Source organism: Hipposideros armiger, unplaced genomic scaffold (assembly GCF_001890085.2).
Source record: "Hipposideros armiger isolate ML-2016 unplaced genomic scaffold, ASM189008v1 scaffold_279, whole genome shotgun sequence".
NCBI lineage: Eukaryota > Metazoa > Chordata > Mammalia > Chiroptera > Hipposideridae > Hipposideros > Hipposideros armiger.
Window position 1 is genome coordinate 544,758 of NW_017731629.1, and position 21,005 is coordinate 565,762.

The 21,005-nt window shown below is 38.4% G+C and overlaps 2 protein-coding genes across 6 annotated transcripts in view; one reads left to right on the forward strand and one right to left on the reverse strand.

Moving 5' to 3' along the window:
* Positions 1–16,121, reverse strand: part of MRPL22 (mitochondrial ribosomal protein L22) — a 29,204-nt gene extending 13,083 nt beyond the window's left edge. For both annotated transcript variants that reach the window (XM_019657719.1, XM_019657720.1), the window contains exons 1-6: positions 16,057–16,121; positions 15,933–15,975; positions 7,103–7,238; positions 2,713–2,778; positions 1,843–1,920; positions 330–399 (exon numbers count right to left, since the gene is read on the reverse strand). In XM_019657719.1, the coding sequence (XP_019513264.1) occupies positions 330–399; positions 1,843–1,920; positions 2,713–2,778; positions 7,103–7,238; positions 15,933–15,975; positions 16,057–16,084 (421 nt within the window). In that variant the 5' untranslated portion in view covers positions 16,085–16,121. The remainder of the gene's footprint in view (positions 1–329; positions 400–1,842; positions 1,921–2,712; positions 2,779–7,102; positions 7,239–15,932; positions 15,976–16,056) is intronic.
* Positions 16,122–17,470: 1,349 nt separating this feature from the next.
* GEMIN5 (gem nuclear organelle associated protein 5) overlaps positions 17,471–21,005 on the forward strand; it is a 36,716-nt gene continuing 33,181 nt past the window's right edge. For all 4 annotated transcript variants that reach the window (XM_019657748.1, XM_019657749.1, XM_019657750.1 and 1 more), the window contains exons 1-3: positions 17,471–17,705; positions 18,482–18,642; positions 19,200–19,381. In XM_019657748.1, the coding sequence (XP_019513293.1) occupies positions 17,540–17,705; positions 18,482–18,642; positions 19,200–19,381 (509 nt within the window). In that variant the 5' untranslated portion in view covers positions 17,471–17,539. The remainder of the gene's footprint in view (positions 17,706–18,481; positions 18,643–19,199; positions 19,382–21,005) is intronic.

Consider the following 21,005-nt stretch of genomic DNA (forward strand, 5'->3'; position numbering starts at 1 on the left):
AAAAAAAAAAAATCAGTTATGTTCTTTATTAGTTTTATTATAATTAAATGACCACTCTATGTACCATCTTAGTATCCTTTATTCAAAACTTATTGCCAATAGGTTTCATGATCTCAGTCTCATTAGAGAACAGGTAACAATAAAGCTGTAAAGTTATTACCATTTACACAATTAACATTAGCCTGCTGAAGGCTAAAGAATAAGCTATTACTAGCAATTTTCACTGGCAAACCCAGTCCTAAGTAATTAGATATCAACGCTGTTAGATAAAGAACTTCACATCACTATTAGAAGACATTTTCCAATGCTAAAAACATTAAACATCTTACCTATATATAAATTGGATCTGAATTCCACATTGTGGTCTCTCACTGCCATATCTTGTGCTTCTAAAAGAATCTTAAACAAGGAAAAGAAAGACATTCATTCATATGGCTGACCCTGAACTAAAATGAATTTAAATTTCTCATCTATTGTTATCTCTATAATGATTGCTAATCACGTCTCCATTTTATAGTCAATTATTAAAAGAAAATATCCAATGATAACGGTACTAAGGAAAAGGGATACAGTGAGCTTTGCTTCCTCAGACAAGAACTGCAAATGCTAGAAACACAGTCCATCCTGCTAAGTTTTCAATGGAAGGAGTAAGCTGTGAAGGAGGAGATAGCAGCCCTTGTAGCAGTGCCCTTGGTAACGAATATTACGTCTCTGAGTCTTGAGACTCGCCAAAAGTTCAAGAAGCTCAAGAACTAAATCTTAGTGAAAATTCTTAAACCTTGGATCCAAAGCAACCATTAACAACATCAGACAAGAAAAGAAAATCATACTTGAAAATTTCCTTTAGAATTATTAAATTTAAACTCCATGGATATTTTGAATTAAGTTAACTTCCTCCAGAGCACATTTTTTAAAATAGGACAACTGTTGTCAGAAGTAAGAGAAACCAGAGCTTTCACTCCTTTACAGATAAAGAACCTAGTACAAGGCTAGTACACACAGAGGCTTAGTAACTGCATTCTGAAAAGAATGAAATACAGGCATTACAATAGAACCTCTTAGATGTCTGAATACATCCATCTCAACTATTCAACTACAAAACTGAAAAGATAAGATCTGACTTTAGATGAGAGAATTAACTGAAGTCTCGGAAATAACACTGATAGCCCTAGATGTCCTCAACCCAGCATTTTGAAACCAGGATTAGTGCAATTACCATCAGCACATTTGAACACAGTGAATCAGCTACAATTACAGCCGGGTCTTTAGGAGTCACCTAATCCAATCCCACCTAGTTTACAGATGAGCCAAAAGAGACCAGGCTGATTAAGTGTCTTGCCTACAGTCACAATAGAAATATCAGAGACAGGACTAGACTCCAAGTCTCCTGAGTCCCAGTCCAATGCTCTTTCCACTCAAGTAGTTGTAAAATCATAAGCTCTCAAGACCCAAATCATTAAAAATAAGATTTATCATTTCAGGGGCTGGCTGAGTGGCTCAGTTGATTAAGAGCATGCTCAAGAGTGCGAGCTCTGAGCAACAGTGGTTCGATGCCCGGCCCGAGCTGAGCTGCCAACAGGTGGCAGGATGGCTCAGCTAAAAAAAAAAGATTTATCACTTTATAAACAGTAAAATAAAAATGTGTGATGCAAATAAAAGCATCTCAGGAAAAAAAATGCTTAAAACACACATTCCTAACAGATAAGGACATTAATGAAACTGAGTGCCCTAATTCTGTATTATATGAAGCTATGAATTTACATCAGAAAATTCAGGATTTACGCTGAGCTTACTAACACCTACAAGACAGTTATGCATGCCTCCCCTCAAATCTCAGTTTACCTCTTTAATTATTTGGGCCCCTTTTTTGTCACTGAATTCCAACTGAGCCAAAGCCTGGTCAATGGACATCCCACGTATCTAGAATTAAGGGGTGACAGACCAGAGAAAATATACAAGTTAGTTTACAAAGTCAGTGTTTCCTTTTTAATGAAAAGAAAAAGTCTTACATAATCCAAGTAATTTCTAAAAGTAGCTAAGTAGTTATAATGTCAATGATATCTCAACAAAACTGGGAAAAGTTTTTCAATAATTAAAAATTAAAATAGCTAACTAAATGAAGCCAAAAGAAAACAAGTTTGAGAAGGGACGCCATCCTCTTTAAGCAAAAATCTTAAACATGTTAACCATAAAACCTAGGTTGCTGCCATTTTCATTAATATTGAGGGAGGGCAGACACGACAGAGAGAGATCAAGGGTTGGCAAGGACCACGTGAGGCGTTGCAGGCACCTCTTTCTCCTACAGGGTCAGTGCATTACATGTGTATTTGCTGCTTTGGTCTCCTCTCATATCTAAATTTCATTTTCCACAGAAAAAACTTAGAAAGCAACAGTTTGGAAACAGGTTGCATCAACTTTTACAGGTGAGTAAGCTTGTTTTCTGGATTCTCTCGTTATAGCCAGATTCCTGATGCCTTTGTTCTAAATATCTATGAATCCATTGTAATTTTGTTCCTCAGGAGAAAAGTAAAAAAATTAAGCAAAAATCACTCATTTCTGAGCAATCATTTTTGGATTACCTACCAATTGTCTGAACATATTCCTCACTTTTTAGAGAAATCAAGGCAAATTTGTTTTTAAGTTTTCAAATCCTGGGGAGAAATTCATAGCTTCTTTTCCAAAGTATTATATGGAGTAGTCATTTTTGCTTACCAATTTTGCCAAATACCACATCTTGTCCTTGCTGTATTTAATCTGTCTTCGACAATGGTAGATTTCCTTACAAATAGGAAAAAAAAAAGGCAAGTTTATATAAAAATGACAGTTACAGACTGTTAATAGAAAGCTTTTACTTGCTTTGCCTAATGAAAATGCTGTCATAAGAAATAAAAACATTATTAAAAATTTGGACTTATTTTTTTCCCTACACAAAGTTGTATTTTTCCAAAGTTTCACTATGTTAAAAAGATTACTGAGAGAGAAACAGAAACTATAAAATGCCTAGTTTGTACCAAAATGTGCAACATTTCTATCCAGAGGAATAGTAAAAGATTTAAATGAAAGTATCTTAAAAACATTTAGCTGGCTAAAAGAACAAAAGAAAAGGTACAACAAGAAAAAAAGTTTCCTGTTAGTGAAAAGAACAGCGTAATGGACCAAATAACTGTTTTCACAGGAAAGCGAACACTTTCTAAGTGTTTGGTTAAGAGCATATGTTCTAGACTCAGACTGCTAGAGTAGAAATTCTAGCTCTACCACTTACTAGCTATAGAACCCAAGCTACTTAACCTCTTCGCGCCTAAATTTCTTCTTCTTTATAATGAAGATAATAGGACCTACCTCATAAGCTATAACAAAAATTAAATAAAAATAACCTATGTAAATAAAGCACTTTACAGTGCCTAGCACATGGTAAAATCTTAGTAAATGTTAGCTTTTATTATCTTTTATTTACAGTGGTAGATGTATCCTATTTAAGCTTTAACTCAATCATCCATTAAACAATTTATCGTTCACAAAGCAATTTTCAAGCCCGTTATTTCATTTGATCTAACTTGGGAGAGGGAACATTTTACAAAGTGAAAAATCAGAAAAAGCGACTTGTCCAAGACCACAAAGCTTTGTGAGAGACAAAGCTGGGAAGTCAAAGTGTCATACAGGGAAGTATGTGAAGTGCCTCATATAAATCTCGGTGTATCTTCAAAGTTCTCCTTATGTCTCTAAAACCCACATTCTTAACACTACTATATGTTATTACCTAACCAATGCAATAAATGAGGTAAAGTTAAGTTAGGATATAATGCACAAAATAGTATTTAAATGAAATAAAAATAAGTCTAAATTATGAAACATCTAAAGCTTACAGTAAGTACATATTGCCACTTTTAATTAGAAAACATTTGTCAAGGCAAACAATATGAAGGAGACCACAGAATTTTATAAGATTCTGACTCCTGCAGGAAATTTTCAAATGCCTTAGAAACAGCGGCGTTTTCTCAAGTGGCCATCTTTTATTATGTAGCAGATTTCATTTCACTTGCAATAGAAGCTGACAGGCTGAAAACTATAGCAACAGTCTAATTACATTTTCAGCAATAAAGTGTCCTGGGGAGCACAGGAGAGGAAAGAGGAACTGTCATGACTGATAATACTAATCTGCAAAAATTAATATACTCAGAAAAATCTTTTATATAGAAAACTTTCAATTCTTGATATCCCATGGTGGGCTATCTTTAAACCTGAATTGTATATGATTATCTTCAAATTTCGTAAAAAAAAAAAAAACATACTGTAATCCTCACAAGAGCATGGAGGAAAAGGAATCAAGTATTTACCAAAAAAAAAAAAGTTATTCAATTATCCTCTTCTAAAACTAAAAGTTCAACTTTTGCTTTAGGCAGGTGCAATGTCTAAAGGTACTTTCTGAAGATAAACTAGACAAAGTCTCAGTAAATAAGCCTATCATAACAAATTACATGGTAAAGTTGGAGGTCAGATGGCCTGGTTAAATATCACTGCTATCAACTAACCTACATACCTTAAATGAGATAAAGTTAGGACATAATGCACAAAACAGCTATTCAAATGAAGTAAGTCTAAATTATGAAACCTCTAAACCAGTAAATAGTTAAATAAAAATAACTTAATAATAATTTAATAATTTAATAAAATAATTTAATAATTTAAAAATAAATTAAAGTTATTTAAATAACAAATTTATTTTTAAATGTATATAATAACTCAAACGATGAAAAAATGTCACCTAATAAAAGTCCTTATTAGAGCCTTATGGGAATCCACATAAATGACGTAGAAACATGACTTTTAATCATTATTTCAATTCACCCATTAATTAAAAATATGCCTCTTATAGAAATGGTTGTTCATGTTCAAACAGTTTTGATATAGTCTCACTACACTTTTCATTTATTTGAAATAGCTTTCTTCAAAGATATTGCAAAAGTAAACTCGAGCCCAAATTAACAAAGCATGACAATTTTGAAGAAACCCTATTAATTTCTCTCTGGCTTATCTTCTTTACCATGATGAAGCCTCGTGTAAGATCAAGTCTACATAAGAATCTATATTGTTTGGAAATTTGTGCTAGCTAAATTAGGTAGGTAGTCTTAAAAATAACAGGAGTGGCCTAAAACATGCCTAAATTGGTGACATTCATTTTAACTGCTGTAAGATTTACTCACTACCCCATCCACTATTATTTATTTAACTACATATTCCAATGCTGAAAGAACAGAATGAGAGAATGGCAAATATTATCTGGCCCACTTTTAAGTTAGACATAAAAGTAATCTCTAAATTGCTTGCAGCTAGCAGATCGGCATATCTAAGGGACACTGCACAAAATTGCACAGTATATGAATTATGTGGCCAGGTGAACAAATCATTCCTCGTTAATAAGGTAGGTATTTATGAAGGGCATTAATAGTCCAGTCATAACAGGTGTATGTGATACACCAAAGTCAATTTACCAAATATTATTTAAAGTCAGAAAATGTTAAGGTATTTTCCAAAAGTCATAATTTGTCCCCAAAAGGATTACTCACTCAAACAAAATCTGTGCCAAATAGAAAATTAAATTAGATTTCACCAAAGTGTCTAAAAATCAAACCAAATGTCTTTCCACAGGCATTTGTATAATAATGAGTATGAATGATTCCAAAAAGTTAATCAAGATAGTTTCAGAAAACATAATACGTAACAAATGATTGCACTGAATTATTCATTTGCTAAAGTTAACTAGATGACCAACTGTTAACTAATAATTTTGATATTTAAGATATATCCTGGAGTACATTTGTTTTAATATCCAAAAAAGACGAGTACTACAAAATATAAAATTGCTCTTAGATTCTGGACCTGACAAATACTGTTCTGATTCTTTATTTCCAATTAATATCTAAGTTCAAAGAGCTCAAGTAAGAAGTAAAGAAAGCTCATTAATTATAGGAAATATTTTATGATAATTTTACAAATATGTAAATTTTTCTAAATTTTGGTTAATTACAATATAGAGTCAATACTTAGTACAATAGATTCTGTTACAAATCCAACTTTTAAGTTCTGATGGCATGATAAAATATGAAAGTGAAAAACGTATTTGTTGAAATTATTAGCATCTTTCTTCTCATATTCCCCAGTCAGGTATGAACTATTTAAATCAATAAATTAACTCCCCTAAAGAAAACAAAACTATACTAACTCAGACCAATACTTAGACAGTAACTGAATCTTAATGAAATGTATACTATCAAGTTCATATAAAAACTAAGCAAGTGACAATACTTATATATTATCTAGTAGTCTTAAATCCCAAAGGTCTTTAAAAGATGTTTGCTGAACTGATTCATAATTAACACAGTAATTCGATTTCTAAAGTACTTACCGCAGTTTAAGTATTCAAATGTCCCCATCTTGTTCATGCTATTACTACTTGCTTAAACTTTTTAACAGATGTAAATGTATTCCACAGCAAATTCACATTACGCTGAAAATCAGTCTTATATCTCAGACTAGAGCAGTCTCGAGCAGTATGAAGAAGGCAAAAGAATTCTGAGCAACTAAAGATAAAACTCAATATACCTGATTAAATTCAAACCTTAGGTTCAAATGTTTGAGAATTACAAAACAACCAGGTGTGTCTATATTTAAATATAAAACATTGGAAAACCATATACCATTTAAATATTGGCCTACAATTTAACACATTGAGGACGGGGCATTTAAATGTATAGACGCAAATCTGCATCACCGCTCCACAATGTGTTAAGTCACTCTTGCCAACTCCTATTCTCCATTATCAAGAATCATTATCAAGCCCCCTGGAATCAAAAATCAGTAAGTCTCAATTAGCTTAGTTTTAGAGTTAAGGCCTCTATCCAAGGAGGTTAAGGCAAACAAATAGGTACAACAAACACGATCTTTTTAAACTGCCAAAGAGATCAATCTAGTACATTTTCTTTACCAATTAAAGGATCATGCCAAGTGCTATATAATTTTTCTTTTCTTAACATGGAAAATCAATCATTGCTAGTCACATAACAGTGAGAGCGCATTATCAAAATTAGTTCTACCACAGACTTACTGCTGGTCTCCGAGGTTCTCCAGGCAGTTGTGGAGGATAAACAATTTTATTCTTCTTCTCCCATTTTCGAGAAATGTCAAGAGAAGCACTTGTGTGGAGGTGTGACTGGGGTAAAACACTGTGAGATGAAAGAAGCCTGCAAAACAACAGACGCTGAGAATCTTTTTGCAGAGCTTATGTATCTTGTTAACATCAGCTCCATTATGACAGAAACTCTTTAAGGATCACAAGGGTAAATATTCCATTCATGAATACAGACTGCTTTTACATAAAATACCACAAAGAGCTAGTTTACTGAAAGCTAAGAAGAGCGAAAATAACCCATATCAGTCAAATAATAAACAGATATTCACCCAAGATCTCTTGCTCGTACTGGCCAATAAGTAATGACTTTGTAATATAAGTCAGCCCAGTCCTAAAACAGATTTTAAAAAGACATAATGGATCCCTGACCTGACCTGTGGAATTCCTCAACTTGTTGAGTAAGCAAGACAAATAGCATCGTTTTATAATCCTTAAGAAATTAATGGATAAAGTTGGCATGATGTACCTCCTGATGAAAGAACATACCATTCACCATCCATGAAGTTGTCTTTCCACAAAAACTAAACCTGAATCGATCAAGCCTCTAAGATTCAATACAGGAAATACAGAGACAGGGGAACATACTAAACACATCAGGAGGATGTACTCTGCGGAACCCAAGCTGTACAAAACTCTACAAGACAAAAAAAACCATTTTCTTCAACAAATAAACTACAAGGGGAAAAAAGAGAGCTTAATAAAGAAGCTACAGATTAAGAGACTTAAGAGAAATAACTAATTTCAATGTGCGGACTATTGTTTCAAAAGTATGACAGCTACTTAACCACTGGAAATTTGAACATTAACTGGATATTTGATGCTTTGTAATGAGATACTGTGGTGATGAAATAACACAGTATCTGGGATTTGTTTCAAAATAGTGTAGGGGCTATTGATAAAACAAGATTGGGCATGTGTTAATAATTGTTGAAGTTGGGTGATGGGTTCATGAGGGTTCATCATATTGTCTACTTTTTTATACGTCTAGATATACCTAAATAACACAACCAACTTTGGTGTTCCCTATTGCCTGAAATACAGAGTCTGAGCTCCTTAGCAAGATAAAGAAGGTCAGCTTCTTTACGTTATGGCCTACCCACACCTTCTTTGTTCCCTAAATAAGGCACATACTTTCATACAGTCATGTCTTTGCTAATATTGTTTTCTCCTCCCTCATGATCTCCTAAATGAAATGCTTATCCTGTTTAAAGTTCCAGCTCAAATGTCACCTCAGTGTGAAACACCACCTAGTCCTTTGTCCCAGGCAACCATTCCCCCCATTGTCTTGGCACTTTCTTCTTGGCAGCCATGCAGCAATGAGCTGGATTATACGCACTATAATAACTTTGCTGTAGTAGAATGAATTCCTGTAATAAGGGTGTAGACTTGAGCATCCTGAGGGTAAGTCCAACATCCTTTGTGTTCTAGCACCAAGGCCAACGTCTGGTATACGGATACTGAGTAAATATTAAACCCGAACAGAAATACTCAAAGTTGTTGTATATTGGCAGATTCTCACACAATATATGCATTTGGATGATATGCTTGCCAAAGCCTTTGTTTCTAGTCCCAAAACCATTCAGACTACAAAATGTTTAAAAACTATTTTTCTCCTAGTGGCTCATTTCTCCTACTCTATCTCAAGTAACCATAACATCATAACATGAAGATCAGGGCCATCTAAGTACCTGATAAAGTCTGTACCTTTGTCATCCACATTCGGTTCCAATGATGAGGGCAGAGACTATAGAGTCAAGCAGACTCTAAATCCTAACTAACTCTGATTTACTGAGTGAAGGGCCTTGGAGAAGTCACATAACTTTCTCCATCTGTTTTTTCATTAGTAAATGGAGTAATAACAGTAAATACCTCATAGGCTTCTTCAGAAGCTGTAAGTAAAATACTTACCTGACACTTAATAGGGCTCAATTATCTTTAGATTATTATTACTTTTAGAATAAGGAGAATAATACCTACTTCATTCTGTTGTGGGTAGATTAATAATTAATGTGCCGTGCCCTACAGTGTCTAGATGATAAACATCTAGGAGATGAAAAATGGCTACTACTAATTTTAAATTGGGCCCACTGAACCCTGAATATCTCCTGTTCTCCAAAAAAATAAGCCCTGTGAACTGTGAACTTTATATTACACAACGTCAAACCTTCTCTTGTTTATAGCCATGATCATTTATGTTTCTACGAAGTTGTAATTAACTTTGGGTACACTGTTTGTCACCTCTCTGGACCTCAGTTTCTTTATCTAGGAAAAGAAAAAAAAAAAAAGCTGGACTATTTCATCACTATGGTCTCTCCAAACCTTGATTCTGTCTCCGATCTCATCGCTAACAGCATGGTTCCATAAACCCCTTGGCTTCTATTTTAATCCTTCTTCAATGAAACCATTCCCGTACCAGCTAGTCTGAAAGGCTCCTTGAGGGTGAGGCCCATGCCTTCTGGAGCCCTCTTTTGGGCTCCTGGACCCAATTTCAGTGGGTGTGGAGGGGAGAGCGGTTCCCACACAACACCAAGCAATTCTGACACTATCTACTGAGTGCTGAGTCCACAGATTAAGGGTTCTAAGGATTCAGACTTGCGAAACTGCCCCACCCCCAAACACACACACACACACACACACACACACACACACTGCACTTCACAGACCACGTTGTTACCTATACTGCTGACCAACTGGCTATAAATCAGATTCCCAAGATCCCCTCCTCAGGTTTGATGAATTTGCTAGAGCGCTCACAGAACTCAGAAACATTTTACTTATTGGGTCATCAGTTTGTTATAAAAGGATATAACTCAGAAACAGCCAGAGGGAAGTGATGCGCGGGGCAAAGTATGGGGAAAGGGCACAGAGCTTCCCTGCCCTCCCGGAGAATACCATTCTCCCCGAATCTCCACATGTTCACCACGCTGGCAGCTCTCCAAACCCTCTCCTTTTGGGTTTTTAATGGAGGCCTCATTACATAGGTATGAATGATTAAATCAGTGGCCACTGGAGACTGATTCAATCTGCAAGCCCCTCTCCCCTTCCAGGAGGTGAGGGAAGTGGGACTAAAAATTCCAATCCTCTAATCCCATGGTTGGTTCCATTGGCAACCAGCCCACATCCATAGATGCTTTCCAAAAAAAACCTCATTAACATAACAAGACACCTTTGTCACTTGCAAGAAGGAAAATACTAGGATTTGGGGAGCTGGGAACTACAAATATAGCTGAAGATTGAATATACATGAGAAATATATACTTGGTCAAGGACATATAAATCACAATATCGTAATCTGCCATATGTAGCACAGTACCTTGCACTCAAATCCTCAATACATATTTGATTAATTAAATATGATGCTTAATAAATTAAATGCATTATGAATTAATAATGACAAAGCTTTCTGAATACCTACAACGCTTTCAGGGCTCAAATGGTTCATAAAATGAATCATCCAGTAAATACTAAACTACTGTAATCAAATTAAATCAATATAATATTCTAAACAGGGTACTTAATTTAGAAGTATATTACTAATACATCCAAAGTTCTTATACGCCCCCTCCTGGCCAGCTGTCAGCCTAACACTAAATTAAAGAATATAAAAATGAAGCAATCGTAAGGCAAAATTGAAAATAAAACTATTTCAAAACTTGAGGCTTTTATGACACCTTTTTATATAAGAAGCCCTATGAAGGGTCGCTTGAGAAAACAAACTCCAGAAAAGGAACTTGGTGGAATTAAAAAATGATGGCATAGGTTATTACTATTGTTTTCCAAACATTAAATTTTAAGGCTGCCTAGAGCTCTAGTTTTCTGTTAGCATTCTAAAGAATCAATATAAGTTAAACCTTTTTTAAAAAAGAAAGAACTGAAAGACATCTAGAATCAACTGTCATCATTCTGAAATTCAAATATCATCACTGAGAATAGCCTTTCATTTACTAGGAATCCCAGATCCCTTTAGCTTCACTGTATCTCTGTAAATTGCGAAAAGGAAGGTAGGTGTGAACCAACTCAACGAAGTGCTTGTACACACAACACACACACAAGGGGCCCACAGTGAGGTGAGCCTGCCAGAGCGGGTGGTATACTGGAACTAGCATATGAAGCATTTTCTTACTTCTCATTATTCTGGTGTTCCTATCTACCAATACATGAGAATTAAGTATCACTTTTTAAATTCTACCCACAGTCATTACACATTAAAGATTAGTAGATATACACTAAATTTTAGGATTAAGGGTTAATTCAGATAAAATAGTCTCTCTGAAACTTTCCAAAGTCACAATTTGAAAAAGTTCTCTTCCCAATAAATACTTCCTATTTATTACTCAAACTTCATTTTGAAATTCAGTACAAGGTGTATACCCAAGTCCTGAGTGAAGATAATACTGGCCTCAGGCTCAATCTTAAGAATATCATTCTAGGGCCGGCCGAGTGGTGTGTTGGTTAAGAACTGGCTTGGGACGCCAGAGGACCCCGGTTCGGATCCCACATAAGAGGGCCAGTGACACTGCCCTCTACAGCTAGGATGCTGAACAACAGATCAACCTAGAGCTGGGCTGCCGTGAGTTGCCGGCAACGGCATAGGCTGCAGCCCCTGTGGCAGTGGGTTGCCATGGGCTACCATGTGTAGCCAGCAGCCAGCGTGAGCGGCGAGCAGCCGCAGTGAGCGGCCGTCCAGAAGCCGGCAACTGATCTGCCTCGCTCGGGAAGAGCGCAATGATGGTGCCAACTTGGGCCAGTGAAGCAACGTCCTCCACAACTAGATTGAAGAACAAAAGGACAGCAACTTGTCTGTTCCCCTTCCCCCAATTCCCCAGCATCGTTCCCATCCCCCCAATTCCCCAATTAAAAAAAAAAAAAGAATATCATTCTATTATATGCGTCAAGGTAAAAAATTATTTATTTCAAATCTACTTCTGATAACATTTTAACAATACAAGAACATCCTCCCTCTTGTCTCAATTAAAATCTAAAATAAAGGGCTGAATTGATATGTATACTCTCATAACTCAATACAATCTTACTTTGTGAAAAGTCAAAGACAATCAAACAAGGAAACAAGAGTTTAGCAAACAAGAGTTTCTCAGCGTCTGCATTATTGACATTTTGGGTCATTCGTTGTTGTAGAAGGTTGTCCTGTGCCTTTTAAGATACTGTAATATTTTTTTCAACTTTCCTACAGAATTGAAAATTTTCAAAATAAATTGAGGGCAATATTATTTCACCCATGAATGCAAGGGCCACTGCCCGACATGCTTTCCAATGTACTTACATTGGAAATCGCTACAGTGTACTCATTGCATGGCTAGCATTACAGGTGCTTATATTTAGTTGTGATGTCCCAGTGCGGAGATTCCTAGACTGAGGGTTACAAAATTACAAGCAAAGCTATGACTGCAATATGCATTTTTCTGGGAAGATGTTTTGTGGCCTTCCTCATACTCTCAAAGGGGTTTGTAACAAAAATTTAAGAACCACTGTCCTAAAAGGCAAGGAATCACAACCCCTCAGATCACAGGGTAAGCTTCAATTAAAAGAGCACAGTATCAATGTGGTTGTCAAATCTTGCTGGTGATGGCGATCAGAACACTGAGTGTGTAGATGAATAAAAATCAGAGACAATTTCTACCCTTTACTTTGGAAAAGTCTCTTAAGAATACTTAACTAAATGGAAAAGGAGGCTGATTTATGTTTCAGTGCCTTATCTTCTGGCCAACTGTTCTATAAAATTAGGGTTAATACATGAAATATGCAATCGCATTTAAGAGTATTGAGTGGTTACTGATTGGTTCCAGCATAAAATCTGATTCCTTTGAAAGAACTTCATGATGCTATCATTCCCATCACTACACCTACACAGTGCCAGACACACACTACAACAGACATTTTACTATTAATTCTCTCAACTCTCACAACCACCCTCTAACGTAGATATTATCCTCATTTTTTTGAGATGAGGAAACAGGAGCCTCAGAGAAGTTAAGCAAAATGTTAAGGGAAAATATTTGTCCCTGACAGAGACCCGCTCTATCTTCTGTAGCCCAGTGTTTATTCAAATATATCATGCTGCTGTAGTCATTTTTCCACCAAACTGCTGATTCATGACATTTCCAACTTTTTCTTGTGGAGAATTTTAACCTACATACATCTAAGTCACTAGTGCCTTCAAACTGTTACACTAGCCCTTCTATTTCTCAACCACCAAAATGTACTCTTTACTCTAAACTTAAGTCACCTCTTCCCAAAAAATCTCCCGACAAATCTCTTTTGGGCCCATCACTCTGTCTCTCCCATGGTGTGAGAGAGCACTAGTGAAAGCCAGAAAATTTTGTTTCGATCCCAGATCGGCTGCATATTAACTCTGAAACCTTTTGTAAGTCACAAAACTTCTCAAATGCACCCATCAGTAAAATGGGAGACTTGGAATTCAATGGTTGGAAACTGCCAGTCTGCTATCACACACAGCCTGCAGAAAAGTTCTATTTGGTCAGCAGCATTTTTTTCTTAATCCAACTGAAACCTTTAGATGAGGAACGCGCTCTACTGCCGTAGGCCCACCCCTCTCTCATTTTACATGGACCACTTCTCCTAGTTCATTTATTTCTATTATCTGTCTGGCACCTGTATGCAATTAAAGTTTCCAATCTCTGAATCAGATGATCTCTAAGATTTTACACAGTTATCATGAGCATTATGTATATCTTTTCTACTTAGTTCTCATGATCATTCCCCATTAGACAGCCCAGAACAAAGATTCATAAAATTATATAACTTCAGAACTAGAAAAAGCCTTAGAGAGTATCTAGAAAAATCAAACCCTTTATGACACAGATGAAAAGACTGAAGCCAAACTGCTTAAGTTACTTGCTCAGAGCTTCCCAGTATAAATCAGTGCAGGACAATATAAATCAACAAACATTAACAAAATAAACACTTTGTGAAAGACTCTATGTTGGAGCTACAAAGAAAAACAAGAATTGACCCTACCTGTCCAGGGTACATAAGATAGTAACGCGCACAAACACGTATATGTGAAGCCAATATTCAAGGCACACACACTAAAAAGGAGAAATTAATTTCAGTTTTAGGGAGCGCTGAGAAAACCTCCTGAAGGGGAAACATTTGAACAGGGTTTTAAATAAAGAATAGAACTGCTGCTATAGGCAGCAAGTGAGGGTCAAGCATGAAAAAGCCAAGGGGCAAGTACATACACAACATATTCTCAAAAAATGAGTAAAATCAGCGTGGCTGAGAGGGAGTGATAGAATTTGTCTAAGCTTTGCTTTCTTAGATTATCTTCTAAGGGCCAGTGCTCACTATTTTCTTCGTTAGCCCACCTCGTCATCCCCCTAACCCAAGAATTAGGACAGAGCTAAAAGTAATGTGAACTCAATAATAATTTATAACAATAAAAACAGTAATGGTGGCTAAAATTTAGGGTGGGATTATTATATGCCAAGCAGTGTACTACATATCTCATATAATCCTCATTAAAAAAATCTGAGGTAAAGCCAGCCAAGTGCCACGATGGTTAAGAGCTGGACTGGGACGCTAGAGGGCCTCAGTTTGGATGCCACATGTGAGGGCCAGTGACACTGCCCTCCACAGCTGAGATGCTGAACAACAGCTCAACCTGGAGCTGGGCTGTCGTGAGTTGCCAGCAATGGCGTAGGCTGCAGCCCCTGTGGCAGTGGGTTGCCATGGGCTACCGTGTGTAGCCAGCAGCCAGCGTGAGCGGCCGTCCAGAAGCCGGCGACTCATCTGCCTCGCCCAGGAAGAGCGCAATGATGGTGCCAACTTGGGCCAGTGAAGCAACATCCTACACAACTAGACTGAAGAACAAAAGGACAGCAACCTGTCTGTTCCCCTTCCCCCAATTCCCCAATAAAAATCTTTAAAAAAAAAAAAATCTGAGGTAGGTAATAATAATACTTTCATATCATATATGAGAACTGAAACTTAGAAATAAGTAACTTTCCTCAAATCACACAGTTAAAAAGTAGATTCACACACAACTTATCTGTCTCTAAAGCCTATATAAATCAAAATAAAGGCTAACAAATGCACTGATCAATAAATTTACAATCAAATTATCAATCTCCAAAAGAGGGGCAATGAGAAGGGGAAAGGATTCTCACCAGTCCTGACTCAACTGCGTTCCTTAACCTTAAAGAACAGTTTCGTCCTGAGGTCACAGAATGCTCTGAGAGTAGTATAAAGCTTCAAAACTTTCTATAACTTGGGGGGGGGGGGCTTAGGAAAGTTATTTTACTTTTGGGAGCTCCAACTTCCTTGTCTGAAAAGTGGGTATAACAGTATGTGTGCTGCATAGGATGTTATGAGAACAACATAACGCATGTAAAGCATTTAATACAAGGCCCGAGGTAAGCCGCGGCTGTCTATAATACACTCCCTGCTCATGGAAGCAAGTAACTAGAGCTGGTAACTAAAAAAGTTGGATGCTCCAACATGGCTGGGAGAATCTAACCATGTTCAGAAAGATCAGAAGAGACAGTTCAGAAAAGACATTTACAACATTCCTTGGGTAATAGGTAATCCTGATCCTTTGAGGGCTATACAATATACGGCGGCAGAATGATGGGGTGACAAAGCAAAGACTCTGGCTGGCACTTCCCTAGCCCCACAGCCTAAAGCAGAGCCTGGCACATAGGCTCTTAGTGACTGACTGATAGACTCACAAGTGGGCCTTGGGCCCTTCTGAAACTCCGAGACTTACCTCAAGGCCAGCTTCCCCCTCAGATTCTGCATCCATAACGCACCTGCAATATAACACAAGCCGTCAACTCAGGCCCCCACTTCCACTCCCTTCTACCGCCCCTCAATCGTTAAGAAACTCTTACCCAAACGCTCCAGTATTCCCGCCGCCATCTTTCTCCCACTCTCTACGGAAGCCTCTCAGTTCATTCACCGTCTGGACAAGACGCATGCGCAACTCGCCGCATTTCCTCCCCAGCTGAAAACCCTGCAGTAGCCGCGGTGTTGTCATGGAGATTGCAAACGCGCTGCCGGCGCTTAAGGTGTGATCAGCCTAATCTTGCTTGGGAAAGAATGACTTAACAAAGGCCGAAAACTAGTGAGTTTCCAGAAATTTACCGGGATTCAGAAAAACTGCGAAACCTCACCTCACAAATGGTCTGAAAGGATTAGGAAAACAGACCGTGAATAAGCCACCTAAATTGGGCGTGCCTCAGTTTTCTAGCCAGTAAAGTCGTAAGAAATAGTTATCCCTACAGCAATTTTGTTGTAAGATCACTAGAGATCATGTGAAAAGCTCTTTAAAAGAAAAAAGAAAAGCAGTTCAAAGTATGATGTCCTAATCCGTATTAATTTCCGTATTGACCTAACAAGAGATAAAAGTTAATCAACGGGCACTTGCTACCATATATATCCAGCAGGCATTTCACTAAATCTCAAGTATTCCTCACAGCAAGCCAACAAGGCGTGGATTATCATCTTTTCAAATGAAGAAACAGATTTAGAATAGGCAAAACTAGTAGTCAATCTGGATTGGATGGCTCCAAAGTTAGTGGGGCTACCCACATCCACATATATGTCTGACCTTTCTATATTAGGATAGATATCTCAGGTTTCGTTTGCTACAGGTGTAGGAATGTCAGATACCCAATGCAAACAAGCAATACAGGCTAAGAGAGTGCAAGTGCAGAAATCTGAGCATTTTGGCATGTTTGAGTTGGAAGGACACTTCCATTCTTTTTCTTCCACAGCATTTAAGTTGGCACTCTATCAAATCAAGTCACTCTATTCTGCTCCTTGAGTTACCAAGAACCCAGAGCCAGAATTTCCACCCAGTTGCACAAACTCTTTCCTTTTTGATTTCCGATTCGAACTTCTATATTTTTGTTAATTGGCTTCTTGTAGATATCTTTAAAGCATCTCCAGAACTAGCAAAGTGCCCTAGCACACAGCGTTCAAAAAATACTTGATGGGACAGTTGTTGAATAGGTCCAAAGAAAAAACCGGCGGTGCGGGAAGGTGACTCCACCTGTCTAACCCCTAAATTATGTATCTTGGCTGTAGGAGGCGAGAATGCCTAACCCCGGGGCCGGGCTCAGGCAGCACCAGATCATCTCGCCGCGGGCGAGACTGGGAGGCAAAACGCCCAGAGCGCGGCGCCGCCCTTTCCAGCCCCGCGGCGGCAGGAGAGGAACGCGTGGCACGGTCTGGGCCTCTGCGCCTGCCGTAGCAGCGGGCCCGGGTAGGCGGGGCTTCAAGCGACCCCGCCCCCTTCCCAGTTACGGCGTGGAGCCGCGAACGGTCCGCCCCAGAAGCTCTTTCCTTCATCATCCCTGGTGGCCCGTGATCATGGGACAGGAGCCGCGCACGCTGCCGCCCTCCCCTAATTGGTACTACGCCCGATGCAGCGATGCCGTGCCCGGGGGCCTTTTCGGGTTCGCGGCGCGGACCTCAGTCTTCCTTGTCCGCGTGGGCCCGGGCGCAGGTGCGATCCCTGGGACGCCCTCATTTCGAGGTAACTCTCTACCCCTTTCCCCTCTTTTCCTGCACTTCTTGTGTTCCCCTGAGGCGCCGATGGCCGTCTTCAGCCATACTTCTGTACAGCTGGGGAAACTGAGGCCCGGGCAGGGAGAAGGGTTTGCCCACTGTCCCTAAGCTGAGTCGTATCCCGATCTCTACTTTTGAGCTACAGCACGCTGTGGATGAGCGGTCCCACCTCCTGGCGCTCTCACATGGGACTGCTCGCTTACTGAAAAGTTATTCCGGGCTAGACCCAGGCATTTATAACATTTGTAGCCTCCCTCCCCCACCCAGTGCGGGCAGACCCCTTGGGAGCCTTCCTGGGGTTAGGGGCTGCCTACCGCTCCAGGCCCTAAGCAAGATCTTGCAAATATTTGATACTCGTTTCTTTAAGATGAATGAGTTGAACCAGTTGCTTTCAGGCTCCACAGTAGATTTTGATTATTCCTTGGGATATGGCAGGCCAGATAGTTATTCTATTCCAAACTTCTGGCCAGATCTAAATAAGAAGCACATTCTTCATTTGAGCCATTCCTCAGCCTGTGAGCTAGTCTTATCAAGGGATATCAACAAGGCAGGCTCAAGGAGATAAAATGACTAGTCTGAAGTCACGTGGCAGAACCAGTACCAGCACTTGGGGTTTCTGATTCTGAGTCCCTGGATATTTTTGTTATACCAGGAGACAGGTGAGATCCCACTCATCATCTAACAGTATGATTATGCCAGAAATCTCAGGTAGCACTTTAACCTGGAGTCTGGTTTTGCTTGAAGTCATAGGGGAATTGGTGGGACACACCGAAAGGGTCTCTGGCTTCACGTTTTCTCATCATCCGGGTCAATACAACCTCTGTGCCAGCAGCTCCGACGATGGGACTGTGAAAATCTGGGATGCTGAGACAAAAACAGTGGTGACAGAACATGCACTCCATCAGGTACCAGGGCTTACTGGTTTCTCAGACTGTTATTACATATCTATGCCAAGGGTTCTTTTGCTTCAAGTTATGGTTTTGCTAGCTCATCTGTGCAAGGTAACTTTTATAATTGTGTTCATTAATTAGATAAGAAGCTCTAAGTTGTAAGAAACTTTTTTGGAAGGAGATACATATAAACCAAAGGTCAGCAAACTATACTGCTGCCTGTTTTTGCAAACTGTTTTACTGTAATACAGCCACAGTCATTCATTTAAGTGTTGTTCGCAATTTAAGTACTGGCTGTTTGCATGCTACATCCACAGAGCTGAGTCGCTGTAATAGAGACAACATGGCCCACAAAATCTAAAATCCGCGTATTTACTCTCTGGTTCTTTACATAAAAAAGACTCCTGATGTAAACTAAAGTGAATGAAACTTGTTTCTAAACCTGATGGTCTATACCTGCCTTTTGAGAGAATGTGGAAAGGAAGATTCATTTAATCTTATTTTGAACTTTGCATTAAGTTATTAAAGGATAAAATTATTTTAAATAATTCTATTTTGGTTTTGTTTTAAAGCATACAATATCAGCATTGCATTGGTCTCCTCAAGTAAAGGACTTAATAATATCTGGAGATGAAAAAGGAGTAGTTTTCTGTTATTGGCTTAACAGAAATGACAGCCAGTACCTCTTTATAGAACCCAGGACAATTTTTTGTCTTACTTGCTCACCTCATCATGAAGATTTAGTAGCTATTGGGTAAGTACTATGCCATCTGTAACGATAACTTATTTTGCTTATGATCGTATTTTGCATTTGTTTTACCTTCCCTTGTCCCTTTATTCCTCAAAGAAAACCAAGTGGAGTCAAGTTCAGGGTGGGGATGGAACTGGATGCAGGAATAAGGTATGAAAACAGTCATATCAGAGGCTAGGACGGTGAACTTACTAAGGGAAATAGTAGGCCCAGTGGTCCCTGTTGAGTGCCATGCTAAGGATCATGGTCATGACTTTAAACTATTCAAGCTGGTTGAGAAAGAAAAAGGTTGGATTCAACCAGGTTTGGGGTTTTGTAAAGTAAATACCCCTGAGAGAGAGAGGGGACAAAGGAGACAAGGGTACTTTTAAAGGAGTGATTATAATGATGCATCATGAAATCTGTGCTGTATGGGGGGAGGATAGGCAGATAGATTAACAGTGCGAACGGAAAGGGCTGTGGATTGGCAGTCTCTGCAAAGTGGGAGCATTGCTGCACTTGGGATACTAGAGGAAGCAGAAAGGGTGGTAGGCAGGGGTCAGAGAAGGTTAAATCAAACTGACCTTGAAAGACAAGCAGGAATTCACAAGAAGAGACGAGTCTTCCAGGTAGAGGGAACAGCACAATCAGACACAGAATTGAATCAGAATTTGTTTTCCAAGGATCTTCAAAACGGTGATTATTCCCTGATTTAATGTTTTTAATAAAGCTGTAATGGGAAAAAAATTTTGAGAAAAATAAAGCTATAATGATATTTTTCCTGGTAGAATTATCTAGTATGTAGGAAATGTAAATAGGTATACCCACTTTGGAGAGCAGTTTTGCACTTTTTAGTGAAGTGAAGATGTGCATATCTTATGTACTGGCAGTTCCATTACTGGTCATCAAATCTGAAATTGTCTTAGGTGTGTATAAGAACATTGATAGCAGCATTTTTGTTTGTAATAGCTAAAAATAGAAGTCCTTCAAAAGGAAAATGAATGAGGAAACTTGAGGTATATTCATACAATGGAGTACTATACAACAGTATAAATGGCTGACCAGAAACTCAAGTTACATGAGTGAAGAGAGCAAGCTGCAGAAAAAAGGACTGCATGATGTCATTTATATGAAGTTTAAAATATACAAGATAATTACATAATTATTTAGGAATTATTTATATCTCATTTAGGACTATACCGGGGGTGCCAAAACAATGTATAAACATAACTTGTATTCATCTTTTGTTCATTTTTTTCCTTTAATACATTTTTTTCCTTTCTTAAAATGTGTGTACATTTTTTGGCATCCTCTGTAAATAAAAAAGGCTAGGAGTGATGTAATACAAAATTCACAAATATCAACTTCCCTCTGGGGATAAAAGGAACAGGTTTTGGGGTGGGCTATATATTCAGAGAAGTTCAACTGTATTGATAATTATTTTTTTTCTTAGGCTGGGTAGTCTGAAATATTTCGTCACTTTTTTTTAAAAAGCTAGTAGAATTTCTCAGTTTCTTCTGAATTCAAAAAATAACAGCCTTGACGGGCCGGCCGAGTGGTGCGATGGTTAAGAACTCGCTTGGGATGCCAGAGGGCCCCAGTTCGGATCCCACATATGAGGGCCAGTGACACTGCCCTCCACAGCTAA